General features: G+C 43.5%; 1 protein-coding gene across 1 annotated transcript in view; it reads left to right on the forward strand.

The window, feature by feature from the left end:
* The window catches only part of efr3a (EFR3 homolog A (S. cerevisiae)), a 306,258-nt gene that overhangs the window by 183,192 nt on the left and 102,781 nt on the right, over positions 1-20,285 (forward strand). The window contains exon 8 of the mRNA XM_039753984.1: positions 538-660. Within this exon, the coding sequence (XP_039609918.1) occupies positions 538-660 (123 nt within the window). The remainder of the gene's footprint in view (positions 1-537; positions 661-20,285) is intronic.

Genomic DNA, 20,285 nt, shown 5'->3' on the forward strand with positions numbered 1-20,285 from the left:
CACACATCACCCTGAACTCCTCCTTCTTTTAGTTTGATGCCCAACCTCTCACATGGCACCTAATCAAATGCTTTCTGACAGTCCAGATCAATAATCTCATCTGCTTCACTCTGGTTGTACCCTTTTGAATTCCAGCATGTTAGTATAACATGACCTCCTCGTCGGACCCCACAGTGACTGTCCACTCAACTCCTGTCCTTGCCATGTGTTGCTCAATCTTATCCTTAATAATTCCTTTCATTAATTTTCCTGTGATTCACGTTAAGCTTACTGGCCTATACTTGCTTGGATCTGCCCAGTTGCCCTTTATATATAACGGGATAATAAAAGTTAGAATATTTACTTTTAAACTGTACTTTTAAATCCAAATCAGATTTTGTTTTAACAGCGTATGCTAAATTCCTAAGATTTCACCAGGGCTAAAAGCTTAACTTTGGTATCTCTGAATTTGTATCCATGTCTCCATTGATTATTCATTTTTTGGATTTAGCCTTTCCTCTTTTTATCAACAATTTGTTTTTTGCTTTGTTTTATTAGAACTGGACCTCCTACCACCCCTTCAGATGAAAACCCGGCCGTATTGGCCGAGAACTGCTTCAGGGAGCTTCTTGGGAGAGCAGCGTATGGGAATATGAACAATGCGGTCAGGCCGGTGCTGGTGTGAGTATTTTTCCCACATCATTAAACAAATTTCAGTGATATTTCAGTAATGTCTTATATTTCACTGACCTTTCCATGCAAATGTAATTCAAACATGTTAAAGGTGATTTTGTGGTATTTATTCAACATGTAAGAGCGGTGTGTAGTGTAAGGCATTGCAAACCAAAAGCTTTCTTCAGGTAAATATTTATTTCTAAAAAGATCCCACTTTTTTGGACTTTCACCTTGGCAACAGTGGAGTGGGAAACTCTTAGGTTGCTGGACATTTTGTATTCCTTGTAAAGCTCTTCACATCTCTGGTGTCCTGACCCACTTTTTCCCAGTTAAAAGAGAATCGTCTGAGCTGTTATCCAGCAAGCTGTTATCCCTTGGTGGATCATGCATGATCATCAGAGCTGGAGGTGGTGGTGGGTCCTCCTTGGAGAATCATTTGGTATCACCTGAGCTGTTTCACTTTTGCCACCTTCCTGTTCCCCTTGGGTGAATCATGAGGGATCATCAGATCTGGGGTTGATGGGTCCTCCTTGGTTAATCGAGGACGGTTGCCAGAGCTGGAGGTGTGATCGGGTCCTCCTTAGGAATCAAGTGGAAACACCTAAGCTGTTTTCCCTTGGTGAATCGTACGTGATCGTCAGAGCTAGACATGGTGGTGGGTCCTCCTTGGAGAATCATGTGGTATCGCCTGAGCTGTTTTCTCTTGGTGAATCATACTTGATCATCAGAGGTGGTGGTGGGTACTCCTTGGTGAATCAAGCACAATCGTCTGAGCTGTTATCCCTTGGTAGGTCATGCGTGATCATCAGAGCTGGAGGTGGTGGTGGGTCCTCCTTGGAGAATCATGTGGTATCGCCTGAGCTGTTTTCTCTTGATGAATCATGCTTAATCACCAGAGCTGGAAGTGGTGGTGGGATTCCCTTGGTAAATCAAGCACAAGCATCAGATTTGTTTTCTCTTGTTGAATCATGCGTGATCATCAGAGCTGGAGGTGGTGGTGGGTCCTCCTTGGAGAATCATGTGGTATCGCCTAAGCTGTTTTCTCTTGGTGAATCTTGCACAGTCATGAGCTGGTGGTGGTTGGTAGGATGATCTTGGTGAATCAAGCACAATCATCAGAGCTGTTTTTACCTTGGCGAATCATGAGCCTGGAGGTGATGGGGTCCACCTTGGTAAACTGAGCATGATCATCTGGTTTAATCAAGCACAATCATTAGAGCAGGCGTCGGTACAAGTGCAATTGTCAGAGCAGCAACCCATTTCACGACCCACCACCATTATAAACAGCTGCAACTCACTACGTACAGGTGGCAGCCCATGACCCAAAAGTGTCTCGTGTCAGAGTAATTGAGAACCTCTGCCCAATAGCATTCTTAATTTCTTAGCTATAATCATTTTATTGATATGATACTCTTTTTTAAGAAGATTCACATAAACTGCGAAAGCACCTATTGCAGTTGTCACGTCAGCCTGTTCGTGTGAAACAACTCGGCTCCCGGTGCACTGATTTTGTTGCACTTTAATGCACTTTTCCTACAAGGAAATGAATCACAAATTTTCATGGGGATATCTACTGAACACATTTTTGAAATTTCAAAATCTCCCTTCCTTTAACACGCACTGAACAATTTTGTAATGGCCTACCTTAAACAGGAACGTTCATGCAACTGCAATCTCTGATAAATGGTTTCCAAACTATTCATTTAATGATATTTTAGCTAAAATGAAATAATAATAATGCATGGATTTTGCCCATCGTCAGCATATAATCACATTATCTTGTGGCCACTAAGGGGTGTTCCTGTTCCTCAAACACCAGACACAGCACAAACTCGGACACAAGTGCAGCAAACAAGAGGATTTTCTTGTAGTGAAATGCTTCCCAGTAAGTGTTTGCCACTCTTCAGCTACATCCAACCCGCTATATCCTAACTACAGGGTCACGGGGGTCTGCTGGAGCCAATCCCAGCCAACACAGGGCACAAGGCAGGAAACAAACCCTAGACGGGGTGCCAGCCCACCGCAGGGCGCACACACACACACACACACACACACACACACACATCAAGCGCACACTAAGGACAATTTAGAATCGCCAATGCACCTAACCTGCATGTCTTTGGAGTACAAGTAAATAGCAAGCACAGAGTGTAACTGTCTTCTCTTTCTTTCTCCGTCACGGCCTCCTCCACTCCTACCAACAAGCTTAGTCTTCCTCCTCCTGACTCTGGCTCTCAGAGTTGAGGCAGGCAGCTAATATAATCCCTGGAAGTACTTCCGGTGTCCCAAAGGCTTGGCACAGGGCACTTCTGGGTAAGGCTGGTGCCCCACAAAATAGGGTTCATTAGTCCCTGCAGCACCCACAGAACCCTACAAGGCTAAGTCAAAGAACTCCAGTTCCCATGATGCCCCTGTGCTGCTGCAACCCAAGGGACTTCCATTTACCCGTCTGGGGGGAGACAATGCCATGTCTGTGCTATATCTCTCAGTCCTTCTACACTGAAGGTGCCCCAGCCAATAAGGTTCCCAGCCATCCCTCACAATCCCAAATAGGAACATTTCTGTTCAGCAGGATACATAGAAAGAAGAGAATAAGCCAAGACACAATAGCTGACAACTAGGGCTATCAGTATGAAACATCATTTGAGTGGTGGGGAAAGCACTACATAAATGTAAAGAATTATTATTATGATTACTAGTTGGGGCGGGGTCCACGTTTGTCCTCAGAAATTGGTATTGCTCCTTGTAGGAAAAATGACTTCTTGTAGGCATTTTGCAGAAATGCCCGCCAGTCTTGAACATCAACTTGATGTCATCTTTGACTGCTCCTCCATTCTAGATTCCTTCTCTTGATGGATATTTGTGGCTTTTCATCCAAGATGATGAATTGTTTTTTTTATAGGCACTGTATCAAGATTTGATTAATAGCGTAGTCGGTATGATCTGCTTGTTGCTTGATACTGGAGACACTTTTTGATATACTCTCATAAAGAAATAATATATATATATATATATATACAGTATGTTTTATTGGCTAACTAAAAAGATTACAATATGCAAGCTTTCGAGGCAACTCAGGCCCCTTCTTCAGGCAAGATGTAGCCAATAAAAGGTGTCATTTTGCTTGGCTTTTCTCTATATTCATAATGGCTAACACGGTACAACAACCTAGTACTATATACAGTATGTAAATACTTTTCAAAAACCACACTTATATTAAGTTAAAAAGTGTACTAAAAAGTAAAAAAATAAGTCTCTCATACATCACTCGTAAAATAAATAAAAATGTGGGCACAATGTTGATTGATGAAAAGCGCCCACATTTTTATTTATTTTACGAGTGATGTATGAGAGACTTATTTTTTTACTTTTAGTACACTTTTTAACTTAATATAAGTGTGTTTTTTAAAAAGTATTTTTTAATATGTATATTATTTTCAACTTTTTAGTTTTGGGTTTGTTTTAGTATACCTTTGTAATCAATATTTTAACACTTCCTTTGACGTTTATATGCACACCTCTTCATACAAGATGCAAAAAGTGGATAATATTTCTTTCTGTTACCAGCGCCACCTATTGGTGAAATCTTGAACTATTCTTTATATGAAAATTTCATTTCTTAATTAACATGGATTCATTCATTAGTGAAACTGATTATTGATTCACGTATTGTCATCGGAAGCAAGTAAGTGTTCAAAATTTCAAGTCATTTGGACAATAGGAAGTGAGTTAAATATCGATTACACGATTTGTACCAGGCAACAAACAGGTGTGATTAATATAAGTGTGGTGAAGACAGCTTCCTGACTGGCTATCCCGAAGAAATTTAGACACGAGTCCGACTGACCCAACAGGAGCACCCAGAGAACCTCAACCCCTCTCGGGGATTCGTTGCACTGTTTCAACTTCGGGGTGGCCACCCACAAATAGCAGGCGTCCCTGGGTGAAGTCTGGTCCTGAAGATTCCTTTAAGCATAGAGAGCCGCCTCCTTGCCTTCTATTTTAAAAATGTTGACCATGTTATTCAAGTCAAATTAACTGCATTTTGACCATTAAATATAGACTTAGTGCCGGTTTGTGCCCTGATTAAACAAGCCAGGTTAAATCCACTTTAATTAAATGTTGTATGATAATATAATGAGAGAACTAACGAAGTGACTACTTTTTATTGGCACTATATTTGAATGGAAAGAGTGGTAAACACTGATTTGCTATTACATGTAGGGTTAAGAATGGTGGCTCAGAGGCTAAGGATCTCCTCTGTGTGAGACTTGCCCGGACACCACCAGTCGGAAACCACATCTTTATACCTTCACCACTATGAAGGGCTGCTTTCTCTCAATCCTTGGCCGCCTTTCCTCTCCTCCTGGGGGTTTTGTCCTACTCCTGCTCCCCAAATTGTATGAAGGCGTCCCCTTTTATTCCCGCCCGGATGTGCTCCAGGTGGCTGATGACGTCCTTCCGGCAGCACTTCCTAGTGTGGCGGAAGTGCTGCCCTTTGCCCCGGAAGCAGTCCGGGTGTCCCTGGCAGGCTCTTCCGCCATCTTTCCGAGGGTGTCTGAAGTAATTGTTCCCTGTCTTCCTTGAAGTTTAAGGCGCCCCCTGGCGGTGGCCACGGGTCCCAATGGGTTGGAATGTCCTTGTTCTTTTCCCATGGTCCTCTCCTAGTCTAGGGCAGTTACCCCCTCGTGGCCCGGAAGCTATTAATGCCACCTTCCGGATTGCTCCAGGCATCCCGGCCGGGTATGGAACCCAGCACTCTGTGACAGCTGGTATCCAGAAGGTTTGCGGTACGAATCCCTGTTACTGCCAAAAGGGATCCTACTCTGCTGGGCCCTTGAGATAATTGCTGTATAATGGCTGACCCTGCGCTTTGACCCCAAGGTATGCGAAAATTAACAAATTCCTAATGCAAGAAATTGTATAAGGTGAAATGAAGAGAAAAAACACATTCACTTTTTGCTTATTTGAGTATTTCGACTGTTGACGCTATCACAGTATCGGACGATTTTGTCACTTTTAATTGTAGATTTCATTGCTTTTTCTTTAAATGGAAGTTCTCTAAGTTGCATTTATTTCCAAATCAAATGTGCTAAAACTGAAGAAATGTTGAGACAGGAATTACTACATCCGTCATCAAATTACAATAGAAACCTAACCTCGTAAAATGAATTCCATTTATTTAAGCCTGTAATTGATGTAAAAGGCATCGAGACACCTGATGCCCCTTCAGTACCGCCAGCTTCCAGTTCATTAAAGCCTCGTTTCTGTTGCTTAGAGGAGCTGCTGATCCATATCAAATGTGATTTAAAGAGTGTGGGCTGAGTAATTTATTTTCTTGAGTGGGCTGAAGTCACTAATAAGCGCCTTCCTGTGTCACCGTAATTGTCTGTCTCTTCAAATGTGGCATGTTTTCCACAATATGACTGCTGAAGGGGTCTTTGAGAGAAATTTGGAAGCGACTTAAACTTTTATTGTGACTCATTTTCTTTTTTTGGATTGATGGGGGTATTTGTTGGAATTTCCTGACAGCGGTGGAAATAACAAGGAGACGTTAATAGAAATAAGCGGCGACTGGAAATAACACGTCGGTTTTTTTTTTCAACCCAGCGACGTGGATGATTTATTCCCACAGCTCCTTCTTCCAAAGGCTGGGTTCCTAGGTGCTTTTTATAACGGAAATGATGTTCTTTTTTTTTTTTTTTTAAATACTGTAAGTTAATGTTAACTAAACGTACTTAATCCAACTCGGGGATGTGACAGGCAGCGGCTTACAGTGCATACAGAAAGACTTCGGACCCTTCGCTTATTTCTTCACATTTTGCAGCCTTGTGCTACAATCAATGTCAATGTCAATTTATTTATATACAGTAGCACACTAGCTGAAATACCCAGCGTTGCCCATGAAGGAAAATAAAGGTTTTTTTTAAGTGTTTGAGAAAAACATAATTAAAAAAACACAACTTTAAAAATAAACAAATTAACAAACAATTAACCTGAGTTCACTTCCCGGGTTGTCCCTGCGTGGAGTTTGCTTGTTCTCCCCGTGTCTGCAGTGGGCTGGCACCCTGCCCGGGGTTTGTTTCCTGCCTTGTGCCCTGTGTTGGCTGGGATAGGCTCCAGCAGACCCCCCATGACCCTGTAGTTAGGATATAGCGGGTTGGATAATGGATAGATATAATTTAATGTGATAGATAGATAAAAATGAAAGGCACTATATAATGTAATATGCGGTGGGCTGGCGCCCTGCCTGGGGTTTGTTTCCTGCCTTGCGCCCTCTGTTGGCTTGGATTGGCTCCAGCAGACCCCCCATGACCCTGTAGTTAGGATATATAGCGGGTTGGATAATGGATAGATATAATTTAATGTGATAGATAGATACAAATGAAAGGCACTATATAATGTAATATGCGGTGGGCTGGCGCCCTGCCTGGGGTTTGTTTCCTGCCTTGTGCCCTGTGTTGGCTGGGATTGGCTCCAGCAGACCCCCCATGACCCTGTAGTTAGGATATAGCGGGTTGGATAATGGATAGATATAATTTAATGTGATAGATAGATAAAAATGAAAGGCACTATATAATGTAATATGCGGTGGGCTGGCGCCCTGCCCGGGGTTTGTTTCCTGCCTCGTGCCCTGTGTTGGCTGGGATTGGCTCCAGCAGACCCCCTGTGACCCTGTAGTTAGGATATAGCGGGTTGGATAATGGATAGATATAATTTAATGTGATAGATAGATAAAAATGAAAGGCACTATATAATGTAATATGTGGTGGGCTGGCATCCTGCCCGGGGTTTGTTTCCTGCCTCATGCCCTGTGTTGGCTGGGATTGGCTCCAGCAGACCCCCCGTGACCCTGTAGTTAGGATATAGCGGGTTGGATAATGGATAGATATAATTTAATGTGATAGATAGATAGATAAAAATGAAAGGCACTATATAATGTAATATGCGGTGGGCTGGCGCCCTGCCCGGGGTTTGTTTCCTGCCTCGTGCCCTGTGTTGTCTGGGATTGGCTCCAGCAGACCCCCCGTGACCCTGTAGTTAGGATATAGCGGGTTGGGTAATGGATAGATATAATTTAATGTGATAGATAGATACAAATGAAAGGCACTATATAATGTAATATGCGGTGGGCTGGCACCCTGCCCGGGGTTTGTTTCCTGCCTTGTGCCCTGTGTTGGCTGGGATTGGCTCCAGCAGACCCCCCATGACCCTGTAGTTAGGATATAGCGGGTTGGGTAATGGATAGATATAATTTAATGTGATAGATCGATACAAATGAAAGGCACTATATAATGTAATATGCGGTGGGCTGGCACCCTGCCCGGGGTTTGTTTCCTGCCTTGTGCCCTGTGTTGGCTGGGATTGGCTCCAGCAGACCCCCCATGACCCTGTAGTTAGGATATAGCGGGTTGGATAATGGATAAATATAATTTAATGTGATAGATAGATAAAAATGAAAGGCACTATATAATGTAATATGCGGTGGGCTGGCATCCTGCCCGGGGTTTTTCCTGCCTCGTGCCCTTTGTTGGCTGAGATTGGCTCCAGCAGACCCCCCGTGACCCTGTAGTTAGGATATAGTGGGTTGGGTAATGGATAGATATAATTTAATGTGATAGATAGATAAAAATGAAAGGCACTATATAATGTAATATGCGGTGGGCTGGCATCCTGCCCGGGGTTTGTTTCCTGCCTTGTGCCCTGTGTTGGCTGGGATTGGCTCCAGCAGACCCCCCATGACCCTGTAGTTAGGATATAGTGGGTTGGGTAATGGATGGATGGATAATGATGCATTAATGTGCTTGCCTTGCGGTGTTGTATGTATGTTATCATCCAGTTGACGCTCGGAATCGGCCAACTGTATTTAATTTGAAAAGTAACAGGGGCGCGGTGGTGCTCAAACATAAAGATTGCTGGCAGTCACCTCCAGTTTGCCCTCATGTTTTTTTTAATTGTTTGAGAAAAACAAACATTAAAAATAAATTAAGAAACAAAGACTCACTATGTCCTTGTCTTGCGGTCTTGTATGTATGTTATCATCGGCTGACGCTCGGAACCGGCCAACTGGATTTCATTTGAAAAGCAACAGGGGCACGGTGCTGCTTAAAAATAATGAGTGCTGGGAGTCGCCTGCCATATACTAACTGTGTAAGCCAGCATGGCATCCTAGAAAGTATTGAAATCATCAGAACTACTCTGGGCATCTCTCTGCTAGAAGGATTCATGATGCCAAAGTGCTCGCATCATGTGTGTCTTTCTTAGGTTGTTTCCTTTTGCCAGTGTGCTGGCATCGTTTGCGTATCCTCAAAGCTGGAGCCCTCGCCACGACTCTACGTCTCACTTCCGTGCCGGACAGACACACACACTTGCACGCGTAGAACTCTTATTTAATTTGAAAAGGAACAGGTGGGTGAAGTGGTGGCGCAAAAATATGAAGAACGCTGGCAGTCGCCTCCAGTTCTCCCTCTGGTGATTGTTCAGAGTGTCAAGTGGATGATACCATGCATACAAGATCGCAAGATCGTCACTCACCTGTAGAAGAAGAGTGTTCTCCTCGGCACCTTGTGCCCTGTGTATTTGGTAACTAAGTTTCATAACCGTGCTCTGCCAGTAAAAAAGAAAGCTTGATTTATTGAACTGACAAAGATATGTTACCCAATGCCTAACTTCCTCAAAGTACATGGCTCAGGAAAAAAGATTGCAGGGCATATGTGCAAGGCGCCTGTATGTTTTAAGGGGAACGTAGATAATGTCTAGTTCAGATATTACATCATTTACAGAATCATAAGATAGAGGGGTATTTAAAGCTCCCCCTAGCCGTTGTTCAGGGTTCAGAGGAACAGCCTGCTGCGAATGACTGTGCTCTCTGGATCTCCACTTTCTGTGACTCCTGATGTAGAATAAACAAGAACTTGTGAAAAACATCACCTGCTGTCGGGTCTGCAATTTCTTTCGCCCACACACACTACCCAGAAGGGGGGGATGGGTTATGGCTGATTTCACCCTACAGTATTTTTAGTCGACCAATAAGGAACATGTGTACCAAGTTTCATGAAAATCGCTCCAGCCGTTCAGACGTGATAAACATACATACATACGCACATTGACTTTGATATACAGTACAGTGGACCCTCGGGTCACGACTGTAATTCGTTCCAAAACTCTGGTCGTAACCCAATTTAGTCGCGACCCGAAGTAATTTCCCCCATAGGTTTGTTTGTAAATACAATTAATCCGTTCCAGACTGTACGAGCTATATGTAAATATATTTTTTTAAAGATTTTTAAGCACAAATGTGCAGTGGACCCTTGACTTACGAACTCTAATTCGTTCGCGAGGGCTGGTTGTAACTCAAGTTGATTGTAAGTCAAGACTATTTTTCCCATGGGAAATAATGGAAATACCCATAATGCGCTCCGAACCTCCCACAGCAACACTTACTTAACCTTTTCATAATAAAAAAAGGTTGTATAATGTGCATAATTTACCAAAACACCAATAATTTTTCTAATGTACTAACCAAAAAGTTATAAAAACTCCGCAGCCTACCAGAAACAACAATTTCATACCGTACTCACCATTTAATTTGACATCTTTGGGCTGCAGGAAAGGAGGAGGATGAAACGGATGGTGGTTATTGTTTAGAAGGAGCCTCCTTATGCAAATCTTTTCTTTGTAAAATTGTCGAGATGGTGGATTTCGACATGCTGTACATATCGGTCACACGAACACCACTCTCATATTTCCACACAATTTCCTTCCTCGTTTCGATTGTGATCGCTGTTTCTCAAGTTAATAATGACAGTAGTCGAGCACTCAGTTCAAAGCTGGCCGTGTTGTGAACTGCTATAATAATACATTAGAACTTTACATTAGAACAATCTAGACGAGAACAGGCCATTAAGCCCAACAAAGCTCGCCAGTCCTATCCACTTGTTTCCTCCAAGAAAACATCAAGTCGAGTTTTGAAAGTCCCTAACGTCTTACTGTCTACCACACTACTTGGTAGCTTATTCCAAGTGTCTATCGTTCTTTGTGTAAAGAAAAACTTCCTAATGTTTGTGTGAAATTTACCCTTAACAAGTTTCCAACTGTGTCCCTGTGTTCTTGATGAGCTCATTTTAAAATACAAGTCTCGATCCACTGTACTAATTCCCTTCATAATTTTAAACACTTCAATCATGTCACCTCTTAATCTTCTTTTGCTTAAACTGTAAAGGCTCAGCTCTTTTAATCTTTCCTCATAATTCAACCCCTGTAGACCTGGAATCAGCCTAGTCGCTCTTCTCTGGACCTTTTCTAGTGCTGCTATGTCCTTTTTGTAGCCTGGAGACCAAAACTGCACACAGTACTCAAGATGAGGCCTCACCAGTGCATTATAAAGGTTGAGCAGAACCTCCTGTGACTTGTACTCCACACATCAAGGCGCTATATAACCTGACATTCTGTTAGCCTTCTTAATGGCTTCTGAACACTGTTGGGAAGTTGATAGCTTGGAGTCCACTATGACTCCTAAATCCTTCTCATAAGGTGGACTCTCGATTTTCCGACAGCCCATTGTGTATTCAAACCTCACATTTTTACTTCCTCTGTGTAATACTTTACATTTACTGACATTAAATTTCATTTGCCACAAATCTGCCCAAGCCTGTATGCTATCCAAGTCCTTCTGTAAAGATATAACGGATTCCAAATTATCTGCTAATCCACCTATCTTGGTATCATCTGCAAACTTAACCAGCTTGTTCCTTATATTCCAATCTAAATCATTTCTATATATTAAAAATAGCAGCCGCCCTAGCACTGCCCCCTGCTGGTCACCACTCTTAACATCGGCCAGTTCTGATGAGGTTCCTCACACCATCACCCTCTGCTTCCTGTGTTTCAGCCAATTCTGCACCCATCTAAAAACATCACCCTGAACTCCCACTTCTTTTAACTTGATGCCCAACCTCTCATGTGGCACCTTATCAAATGCTTTCTGAAAGTCCAGATAAATAACATCATGAGCTCCACTTTGATCGTATCCTTTTGTTGCCTCCTCATAGAATTCCAACATGTTAGTAAAACACGACCTCCCTCTTCTGAACCCATGCTGACTGTTCAGAATAACTCCTGTCCTTGCCATGTGTTGCTCAATCTTATCCTTAATAATACACTCCAAAGCAAGCCGGTGCTGACTCAGCCTGATGACATCATCATGTGCCGCGCCAGCCCGCTAGCTAACATCCCTTAACAATCGCTTTCTTTACCTTTGTTACCTTCTCTTCCTTACTTAGCAATTATGTGTCTTGCTTGCCATGGTTTTATTGAATTATATATACTGCTCAAAAGAATTAAAGGAACACTTCTTAATCAGAGTATAGCATAAAGTCAATGAAACTTCTGGGATATTAATCTGGTCAGTTAAGTAGCAGAGGGGGTTGTTAATCAGTTTCAGCTGCTGTGGTGTTAATGAAATTAACAACAGATGCACTAGAGGGGCAACAATGAGATGACCCCCAAAACAGGAATGGTTTAACAGGTGGAGGCCACTGACATTTTTCCCTCCTCATCTTTTCTGACTGTTTCTTCACTAGTTTTGCATTTGGCTACAGTCAGTGTCACTACTGGTAGCATGAGGCGATACCTGGACCCTACAGAGGTTGCACAGGTAGTCCAACTTCTCCAGGATGGCACATCAATACGTGTCATTGCCAGAAGGTTTGCTGTGTCTCCCTGCACAGTCTCAAGGGCATGGAGGAGATTCTAGGAGACAAGCAGTTACTCTAGGAGAGCTGGAGAGGGCCATAGAAGGTCCATAACCCATCAGCAGGACCAGTATCTGCTCCTTTGGGCAAGGAGGAACAGGATGAGCACTGCCAGAGCCCTACAAAATGACCTCCAGCAGGCCACTGGTGTGAATGTCTCTGACCAAACAACCAGAAAGACTTCATGAGGGTGACCCAAGGGCCCCATGTCCTCTAATGGGCCCTGAGCTCACTGCCCAGCAGCATGCAGCTCGATTGGCATTCGCCATAGAATACCAGAATTGGCAGATGCACCACTGGTGCCCTGTGCTTTTTACAGATGAGAGCAGGTTCACCCTGAGCACGTGACAGAAGTGAAAAGGTCTGGAGAAGCCATGGAGAACATTATGCTGCCTGTAACATCATTCAGCATGAGCAGTTTGGTGGTGGGTTAATGATTGTCTGGGGAGGCATATCCATGGAGGGTCACACAGACCGCTACAGGCTTGACAAAGGCACCTTGGCTGCCATTAGGTATCAGGATGAAATCCTTGGACCCATTGTCAGACCCTATGCTGGTACAGTGGCTCCTGGTGCACGACAATTCCTGGCCTCATGTGGTGAGAGTATGCAGGCAGTTCCTGGAGGATGAAGGAATTGATACCATTGACTGGCCACCACACTTTCCTGACCTAAATCCAATAGAACACCTCTGGGACATTATGTTTTGGTCCATCCAATGCCACCAGGTTGCACCTCAGACTGTCCAGGAGCTCAGTGATGCCCTGGTCCAGATCTGGGAGGAGATCCCCCACAACACCATCTGTCATCTCATTAGAAGCATGCACCATGTTGTCAGGCATGTATACAAGAACAGAGGGGCCATACAAAGTGCTGCGTACAATTTGGAGTTGCTGCAATTCAATTTTGGCAAAATGGACTGGCCTGCCACATAGTTCTTTCACTCTGATTTTTGGGGCGCCTTTGAATTCAGGGCTCTGTAGGTTGATCATTTTCATTTCCATCAAACGATGTGGCATCCTTTCGTTCCTAACACATTACCCAGTCTATATCAGTATAGATATCCAGGAGGATTTATTTTTCCCATTGAGATCTGATGTGTTTTCAAAGTGTTCCTTTAATTTTTTTGAGCAGTTTATATTGATAAATCACTGCACTGACCAAAATTGCATCCACAAACACATGTATCTGGGCTGCGACTGACGCTTACGAACGCTCTCGGCTGTTTACAATCGCACAAGCGGATACACGTGACCGCATTCTGGTCGTAACGCAAGATGTTGGTCGTAAATCAAAACAAAAATTTTGGTCGTAAATCAAGTTATTCGCTTGTCAGGCCGGTCGTATATCAAGGGTCGAATGTAGTTAACTATACCATCGAATGCACAGTGTAATAGTAAACTAAATCTAAAAACATTGAATAACACTGAGAACACCTTGAACAGAGAAAAGTAACACTGCAAGAATTCACACTATAGCCTTACGATCCGCTCACTGTAAACACTTTTTTTTTATATATAAGTTTTAAGCACAGGGAAAAAAAATGAACATTTGAAAAATCCATAATTTAATAAACCACCAAGAAAAGTAAAATTGCAACAATGCACGCTACAAACCGATCGCTATAAACAGAAGTGAAGTGGAGGTTAAAATCCAATAGAAAACAGTCTTCATTACATGCAACAAGGTTAAAACAATGCTCGAATCAGTCTCTTCAAAAACAAGCCCAGTGCATTCTTTAACTGCCTTCTCAGCCTTACGCGGCCAGCCGTCTCTCTCTCTCTCTCTCTCTCTCGCTCGCTGCACAGGGAGAGACTGAACACGTGCGGAAATCACCGGTGCGTACAAACTGAAAGGGAAACTGGCTTGTTCGTCACCTGAGTGTGTGGTCGTGAACAGATGTAAAAGTTTGATGAACTTTTTGGTCGTAACCCGATTTGTACGTGGTCCGAGACATTCGTGACCCGAGGTTCCACTGCATATACAGTACAGGCCAAAAGTTTGGCCACACCTCCTCATTCAATGTGTTTTCTTTATTTTCATGACCATTTACAGCACTCCATCCCTCTCCTTCTTGGTCAAATAGCCCTTACACAGCCTGGAGGTGTGTTTGGGGTCATTGTCCTGTTGAAAAATAAATGATCATCCAACTAACCCGACTTCTGCACAACACAACTGCTGGTCCCAACCCCATTGATAAAGCAAGAAATTCCACTAAATAACCCTGATAATTTTTCCGGTTTCTTTGTGGTGTCGGCCTGCTCCACCTCCACCTACTCAAAGCATCATGATTCACCAACATTGATGGACTGAAAGCCAGAAGTCTACGTGACCATCATCATCAGGTCCTTCCATGAAAACCCTAAATCCAAAGAGGACTGTTTGACTTATGTTAGGTAGATTGCCCAGAGGGGACTGGGTGGTCTCTTGGTCTGGAACCCCTACAGATTTTATTTTTTTTCTCCAGCTCTTGGAGTTTTTTTTTTGTTTTTTCTGTCCACCCTGGCCATCGGACCTTACTCTTATTCTATGTTACTTAATGTTGACTTATGTTTATCTTTTATTGTGTCTTCTATTTTTCTATTCATTTGGTAAAGCACTACATTTTTTTGTATGAATATGTGCTATAAAAATAAATGTTGATTGATTGATTGATTGATTGATAAGGCACACCTGTGAAGTGAAAACCATTTCAGGTGACTACCTGTTGAAGCTCATCGAGAGAATGCCAAGAGTGTGCAAAGCAGTAATCAGAGCAAAGGGTGGCTATTTTGAAGAAACTAGAATATAAAACACGTTTTCAGTTATTTCACCTTTTTTTGTTAAGTACATAACTCCACGTGTGTTCATTCATAGTTTTGATACCTTCAGTGAGAATCTACCAATGTACAGTAAATGGTCATGAAAATAAAGAAAACACATTGAATGAGGAGCTGTGTCCAAACTTTTGGCCTGTACTGTAGATTTAAAACAACATAGGAATGCTGTGGCCAAAGTGCTTTACAATAAAAGAAGAAAAAAAACATACAATTAACATAAATAACATAAGTAGAAATTAAACAAATGAAGATAAATAAAGTATTACAGAAGGTCACAGAAAGCAAGTGAATAGAAATGAGTCTTTAATCTCGTTTTGAATTGTAGACGACTCCTTTATGTGACGAGGTAAAGAGTTCCACTGGTGAGGAGCAGCAGCCCTGTCTGTCCCCTTTAGTTTTACACTTGATACGAGGGACAGCAAGTGACAACTGACCAGAAGATCTAAGCACTCTAGATGGCTGGTATAAAACACACAATTCAGATTAATAGGCAGCAGCGAGCCCATGTAAAGATTTAAAAACTAGAAACAAGATTTTAATCAAAATCAATTTGAAAACTGACAGGCAAGCAGTGTAAAGAAGCTAATACAGTGTCAGGGATGCCAGGGGCCATGACCCGGCCGGGACATCATCAGGGACCGGATGTGGGTCTGTGCCCACCCTGGATCACATGGGGGTTGCCTTCCGGGTTGTTCTGGGGGCCACGGGTACAGGGCATGGAAGCTCCACCCTGTAGGGGTCCCGTGGTCACCGCCAGGAGGCGCCCCAATGCCTTGGGGACCTGTTACCCCAGCACTTCCGCCACACCAGGAAGTGCTGGGGGGAAGATTTAGGACGCCGCCAGGAGGACAGCCGGCCAGAGGAGGAATGCCGGGAACACCTGGTGCTAGGGCTGTTCGATATAACGATATATATCGGATGACAATATGAAAACGTCTATCGCTGCACATTACGCTATCGTTTGTTTCTTGGTGTCGCAAAATAAACTGTTTACGGCAATATTTTTTTCATTGTTTTGATGGCCACCACGTGGATGCAGACACACTAGCATAGCTGATGAAGACGAGGCAACACCAGGTAGCTCCACACAGAAGGACCTTGTTCCTAAACGAGGGGCTACCTCTGTAGTATGGAGATGGTTTGGATTTGAAGAGTCTGACACGGACCAGAAAACGGTACTGTGCAAATTATGCTGCAAACCGATCGCTACCACAGACTCCAACACGACAAACCTCTTCTACCACCGCAAAAAGCACGTGAGCGAGCATGCAGAGAGTTTACAACTGAGAGGCAGGCCACGTAGGATATTACAGTTGTAAAGGTACTATTTAAACGAGCATGTTAAAAGCTTGGAAGATTAATTGCTACCAAAACAATTTGCTTAAGGCATAATTTTCCCTGCAGCATTTGCTGTCAGCGTTAATCTTGTTAAAATTACTGTAGCGTCTTCCAGACGTAATGACGATCCGAGACGGTCACTTGGTTAGTTCCCTCTTTATTAAACACAAACAAAAAAAATGGTTGCTGTTGGCCACAACCACGGCGAACAGACAGCAATCCAAAAACAAACTCTCTTAGCTAGGGGCGACAAGATCGTCGTCCACTCCTCTTTTTCACAGCGCTACCCCCCCATCCCTCCGGAACCTCCTTTACCTTCCACTCTATTACAGTCCATCAGAAATAACAGGGACAACAGAATAAATAACTGAGAGGGATGTAAATCACAGAACACAAACTGCAGAACAGAACTCTACAATAAAGAACAGAACGCTACATTACGTTTACGCCACAACTGCATTACACGGCAAATCTCCGTTAACGAGTTACAGCGGATCGCCCGTGCTTGGGGCTGGACGGCATCAACACGCTAGCGCCGCCCAGTCCCACGCACGGGGCAATCAGCTGTAACTCATTAACGGAGATTTGCCACACTACGATGTGCAAATTAACATTTTACTAGAATGTAGCCTAAAAATATTATATATAATATTATATATTTAATATATTTTTGTCGTAAGCCTTATTGCTGCTACAGTTTGAAGTACAATGTTTACATTTGGTTTTGACAGTTAATGTTAGACTTGTATTTATTTTGTTTAAAGGGTTTATTGGCCTTATATAGTTTAGTTGTTAGTGCTTTGATCCTTTTATATTTAATATATGTTGTGAGAGTTATTGCTGCTACAGTTCACATTTTGTTTATGTCAGGCATTTTATATAGCTGTATTTTATATTGGGCCTTTAGTAATTTGTTTTTGAAAAGTGTTTTATATTTGATACATTAACATTTTATGTTGACATTCTAAGTCAAACATTTGCTCAAATGTTCTAAATAAAAGAACAGAAATAATTACAAGTTGAGTACTTCTCATTTTTGATTTTTTTAATTTAAATGAAAAAAAAGAAGGAGTGGTGATTATATAAACTATTCACTGAATACAAAGAAAATGTACTATATCGTGATATCGGGATATGAAATTAAATATTGGGATATAAGATTTTGGTCATATCGCACAGCCCTACCTGGTGCTCATCCGGGAACCATATAAAAGGGGCCGTCTCCATTCATTCGAGGTTAGAGGTCGGGAGGTGGAAGGACGAAGCACAGAGGAGGTGTGGAGGCGGCCCGAAGAAAGGCATTGTGAGGCCAGGACTGTGAATTGGGGTTTGTGCACGTGACTGGGGTCTGAGTGACCAATGGACTGGGGTCTGAGTGACCAGTAATTGTAAATATTGTAAATAAACGTGTGGTGGTTTGAAAACAACATGTCCGCCTGTCTGTGTCCGGGTCAACTTCCACAACAGGTAGCCCCCAGGTTACAGACATCTGACCTACGAGTTATGAACGGGGCCACAGCTGAGACGAATGTGCCTCAGTAACTGTCGCTCTGTCATCTTTGGCCTGGGGACGCTGCAAGCGGTGGCTGGACGCAGGCTGGAGGGAGGCGATTTCGCTGCTCATGCATTGTCGTGTCCCTCAGGTGGTCCTTGATCACCGGGGCCACAGCTGTCGCTCATGTGTAGGATGGAGGCTTGATGGGGCGGTTCGCTGCCTGCCCACCACGCCGCCGCAGCTACCTCGCCTGACTGGATGCATGCTGGATGGAGCGGAGGGGGGCGTCTCTTTACCCGTCCACCACACACGGCTGACCTGTTCGTTCTCGGTGGGCGGCTGGTAATGCTGCAAGCGGTGACCCGGTTGTGGCTGAACAGAGGCCATTGAGGGTGAATGGGGCGGCCGGGGGTAACATTGTAGGGTGGCTGCTTGTTGAATGGGGGCGGTGGTGGGCGATTCACTACCTGCCTTTGGCCACACCCTGTTTGTTCTCGGTGGGCAGACGCTGCAGGCAGTATACTGTAGTGGAGGTGACTGTGAGGTGGGCGGGTGGTGAGTCGCCCCTCGCCACTCCCATTCATTCTCAATAGCAAGCCCATAGCACGTAGCAGGAAGTTGTCTCTCATCAGTACATCAGACGTGGTAACGACGGGTGCCTTCCTGCTGTGATCGTGGGTACTGTGATCTGCAGAAGAGCTCATCTTAACCTTTTGTCTTCACCCTTCAAGAATGTCTCTGAAATGCAAATCTGATGCAAGTAAAGAAGAGAAAAACCATCACCATTGAAAATAAAGCAGAAATAATAAAAACGTCAGAGAGAGGTGAAACTCCATCATTCATTGGTAGAGCACTTGGTTACAGTCGGTCAACAATAGCATTTATTAAAATAATGGACCTGTTCCGACTTACATACAAATTCAACTTAAGTACAAACCTACAGTCCCTATCTCGTACGTCACCCGGGGACTGCCTGTATTGGAGAAACAGAATCAGACTTTCTTACCTCAACCAGAAAGCGAGCGGCAGCATTCTGGACCAACTGTAACCTGTGTATCAGAGATTTGCTAATCCCAGAATACAGCGAGTTGCAGTAATCAAGGCGAGAGAAGATAAAAAGCATGAGTAGCTTTCTCAAGATCTCTAGAAGATAAAAAAGGCTTGATCTTACCTAATAGACGAAGCTGGAAAAAGCAACTCTTGACTGCAGAATTTACTTGTTTCTCAAAAGAGAGGTTACTGTCAAAGATAACACCAAGATTGCGGACTTGAGGTTTACAAAAGACAGAGAAAGAGCCGAGAAGTCCAAGACCGATTTGGGCTTTAGCTGATGGACCCGCTATAAGCACCTCAAGAAAATTAGTAGCCATCCAGGATCTTAGTTCAGAAAGACGGTTGTGCAGTTGATTTATTGCAGAGTTGCAGACGGGAATATAAACCTGAGTAGCATCAGCATAGCAGTGAAAAGAAATGTTACATTTCCTAAAAATAGAGTGAAGGTATATAGAGAATAAGATAGGACACAAAATGGATCCCTGAGGAACACCACATTTAAGAGGAGCAGTAGACGAAAAAGAGGAATTTAAAGTCACTGAAAAGTGTCTACCAGTTAGATTTGACCTGAACCAGTTAAGAGCAGCCCCTTTGAGCCCAACAAGATTTTCAAGCCACAACAGCAATGTCTCATGGTCAATAGTGTCAAAGGCAGCGGTCAGGTCCAGGAGGACAAGGACTGCAGCACCATCTGAGTCAGTAATAATAGAGATGTCATTGAATACTTTAAGGAGGGTCTCAACACCATGATAACACCTAAAGCCAGATTGGTAGATCTTAAATAAATTATTGGAGTTAAGGTGATCAACCATCCATCCATTATCCAACCCACTATAGCCTAACTACAGGGTTACGGAAGTCTGCTGGAGCCAATCCCAGCCAACACAGGGTGCAAGGCAGGGCACGCACACACACACCAAGCACGATTTAGGATGTCCAATGCACCTAACCTGCATGTCTTTGGACTGTGGGAGGAAACCCACCCAGACACGGGGAGGACCTGGGAAGTGAACCTGGGTGTCCTAACTGCGAGGCAGCAGGGCTACCCACTGTACCACCATGCCACCCCGCAGTTTCCATACCAAGATGTAAGGCAGCTCGTCAGGACACTCTCAGTCGAAGGGGGGTTTTCACTCTTTTCAGCCTCCCAAGGAAGTGCATGCTTTGCTGAAC

The sequence above is a fragment of the Polypterus senegalus genome, chromosome 5 (genome assembly GCF_016835505.1).
Source record: "Polypterus senegalus isolate Bchr_013 chromosome 5, ASM1683550v1, whole genome shotgun sequence".
NCBI classification, from domain to species: domain Eukaryota; kingdom Metazoa; phylum Chordata; class Cladistia; order Polypteriformes; family Polypteridae; genus Polypterus; species Polypterus senegalus.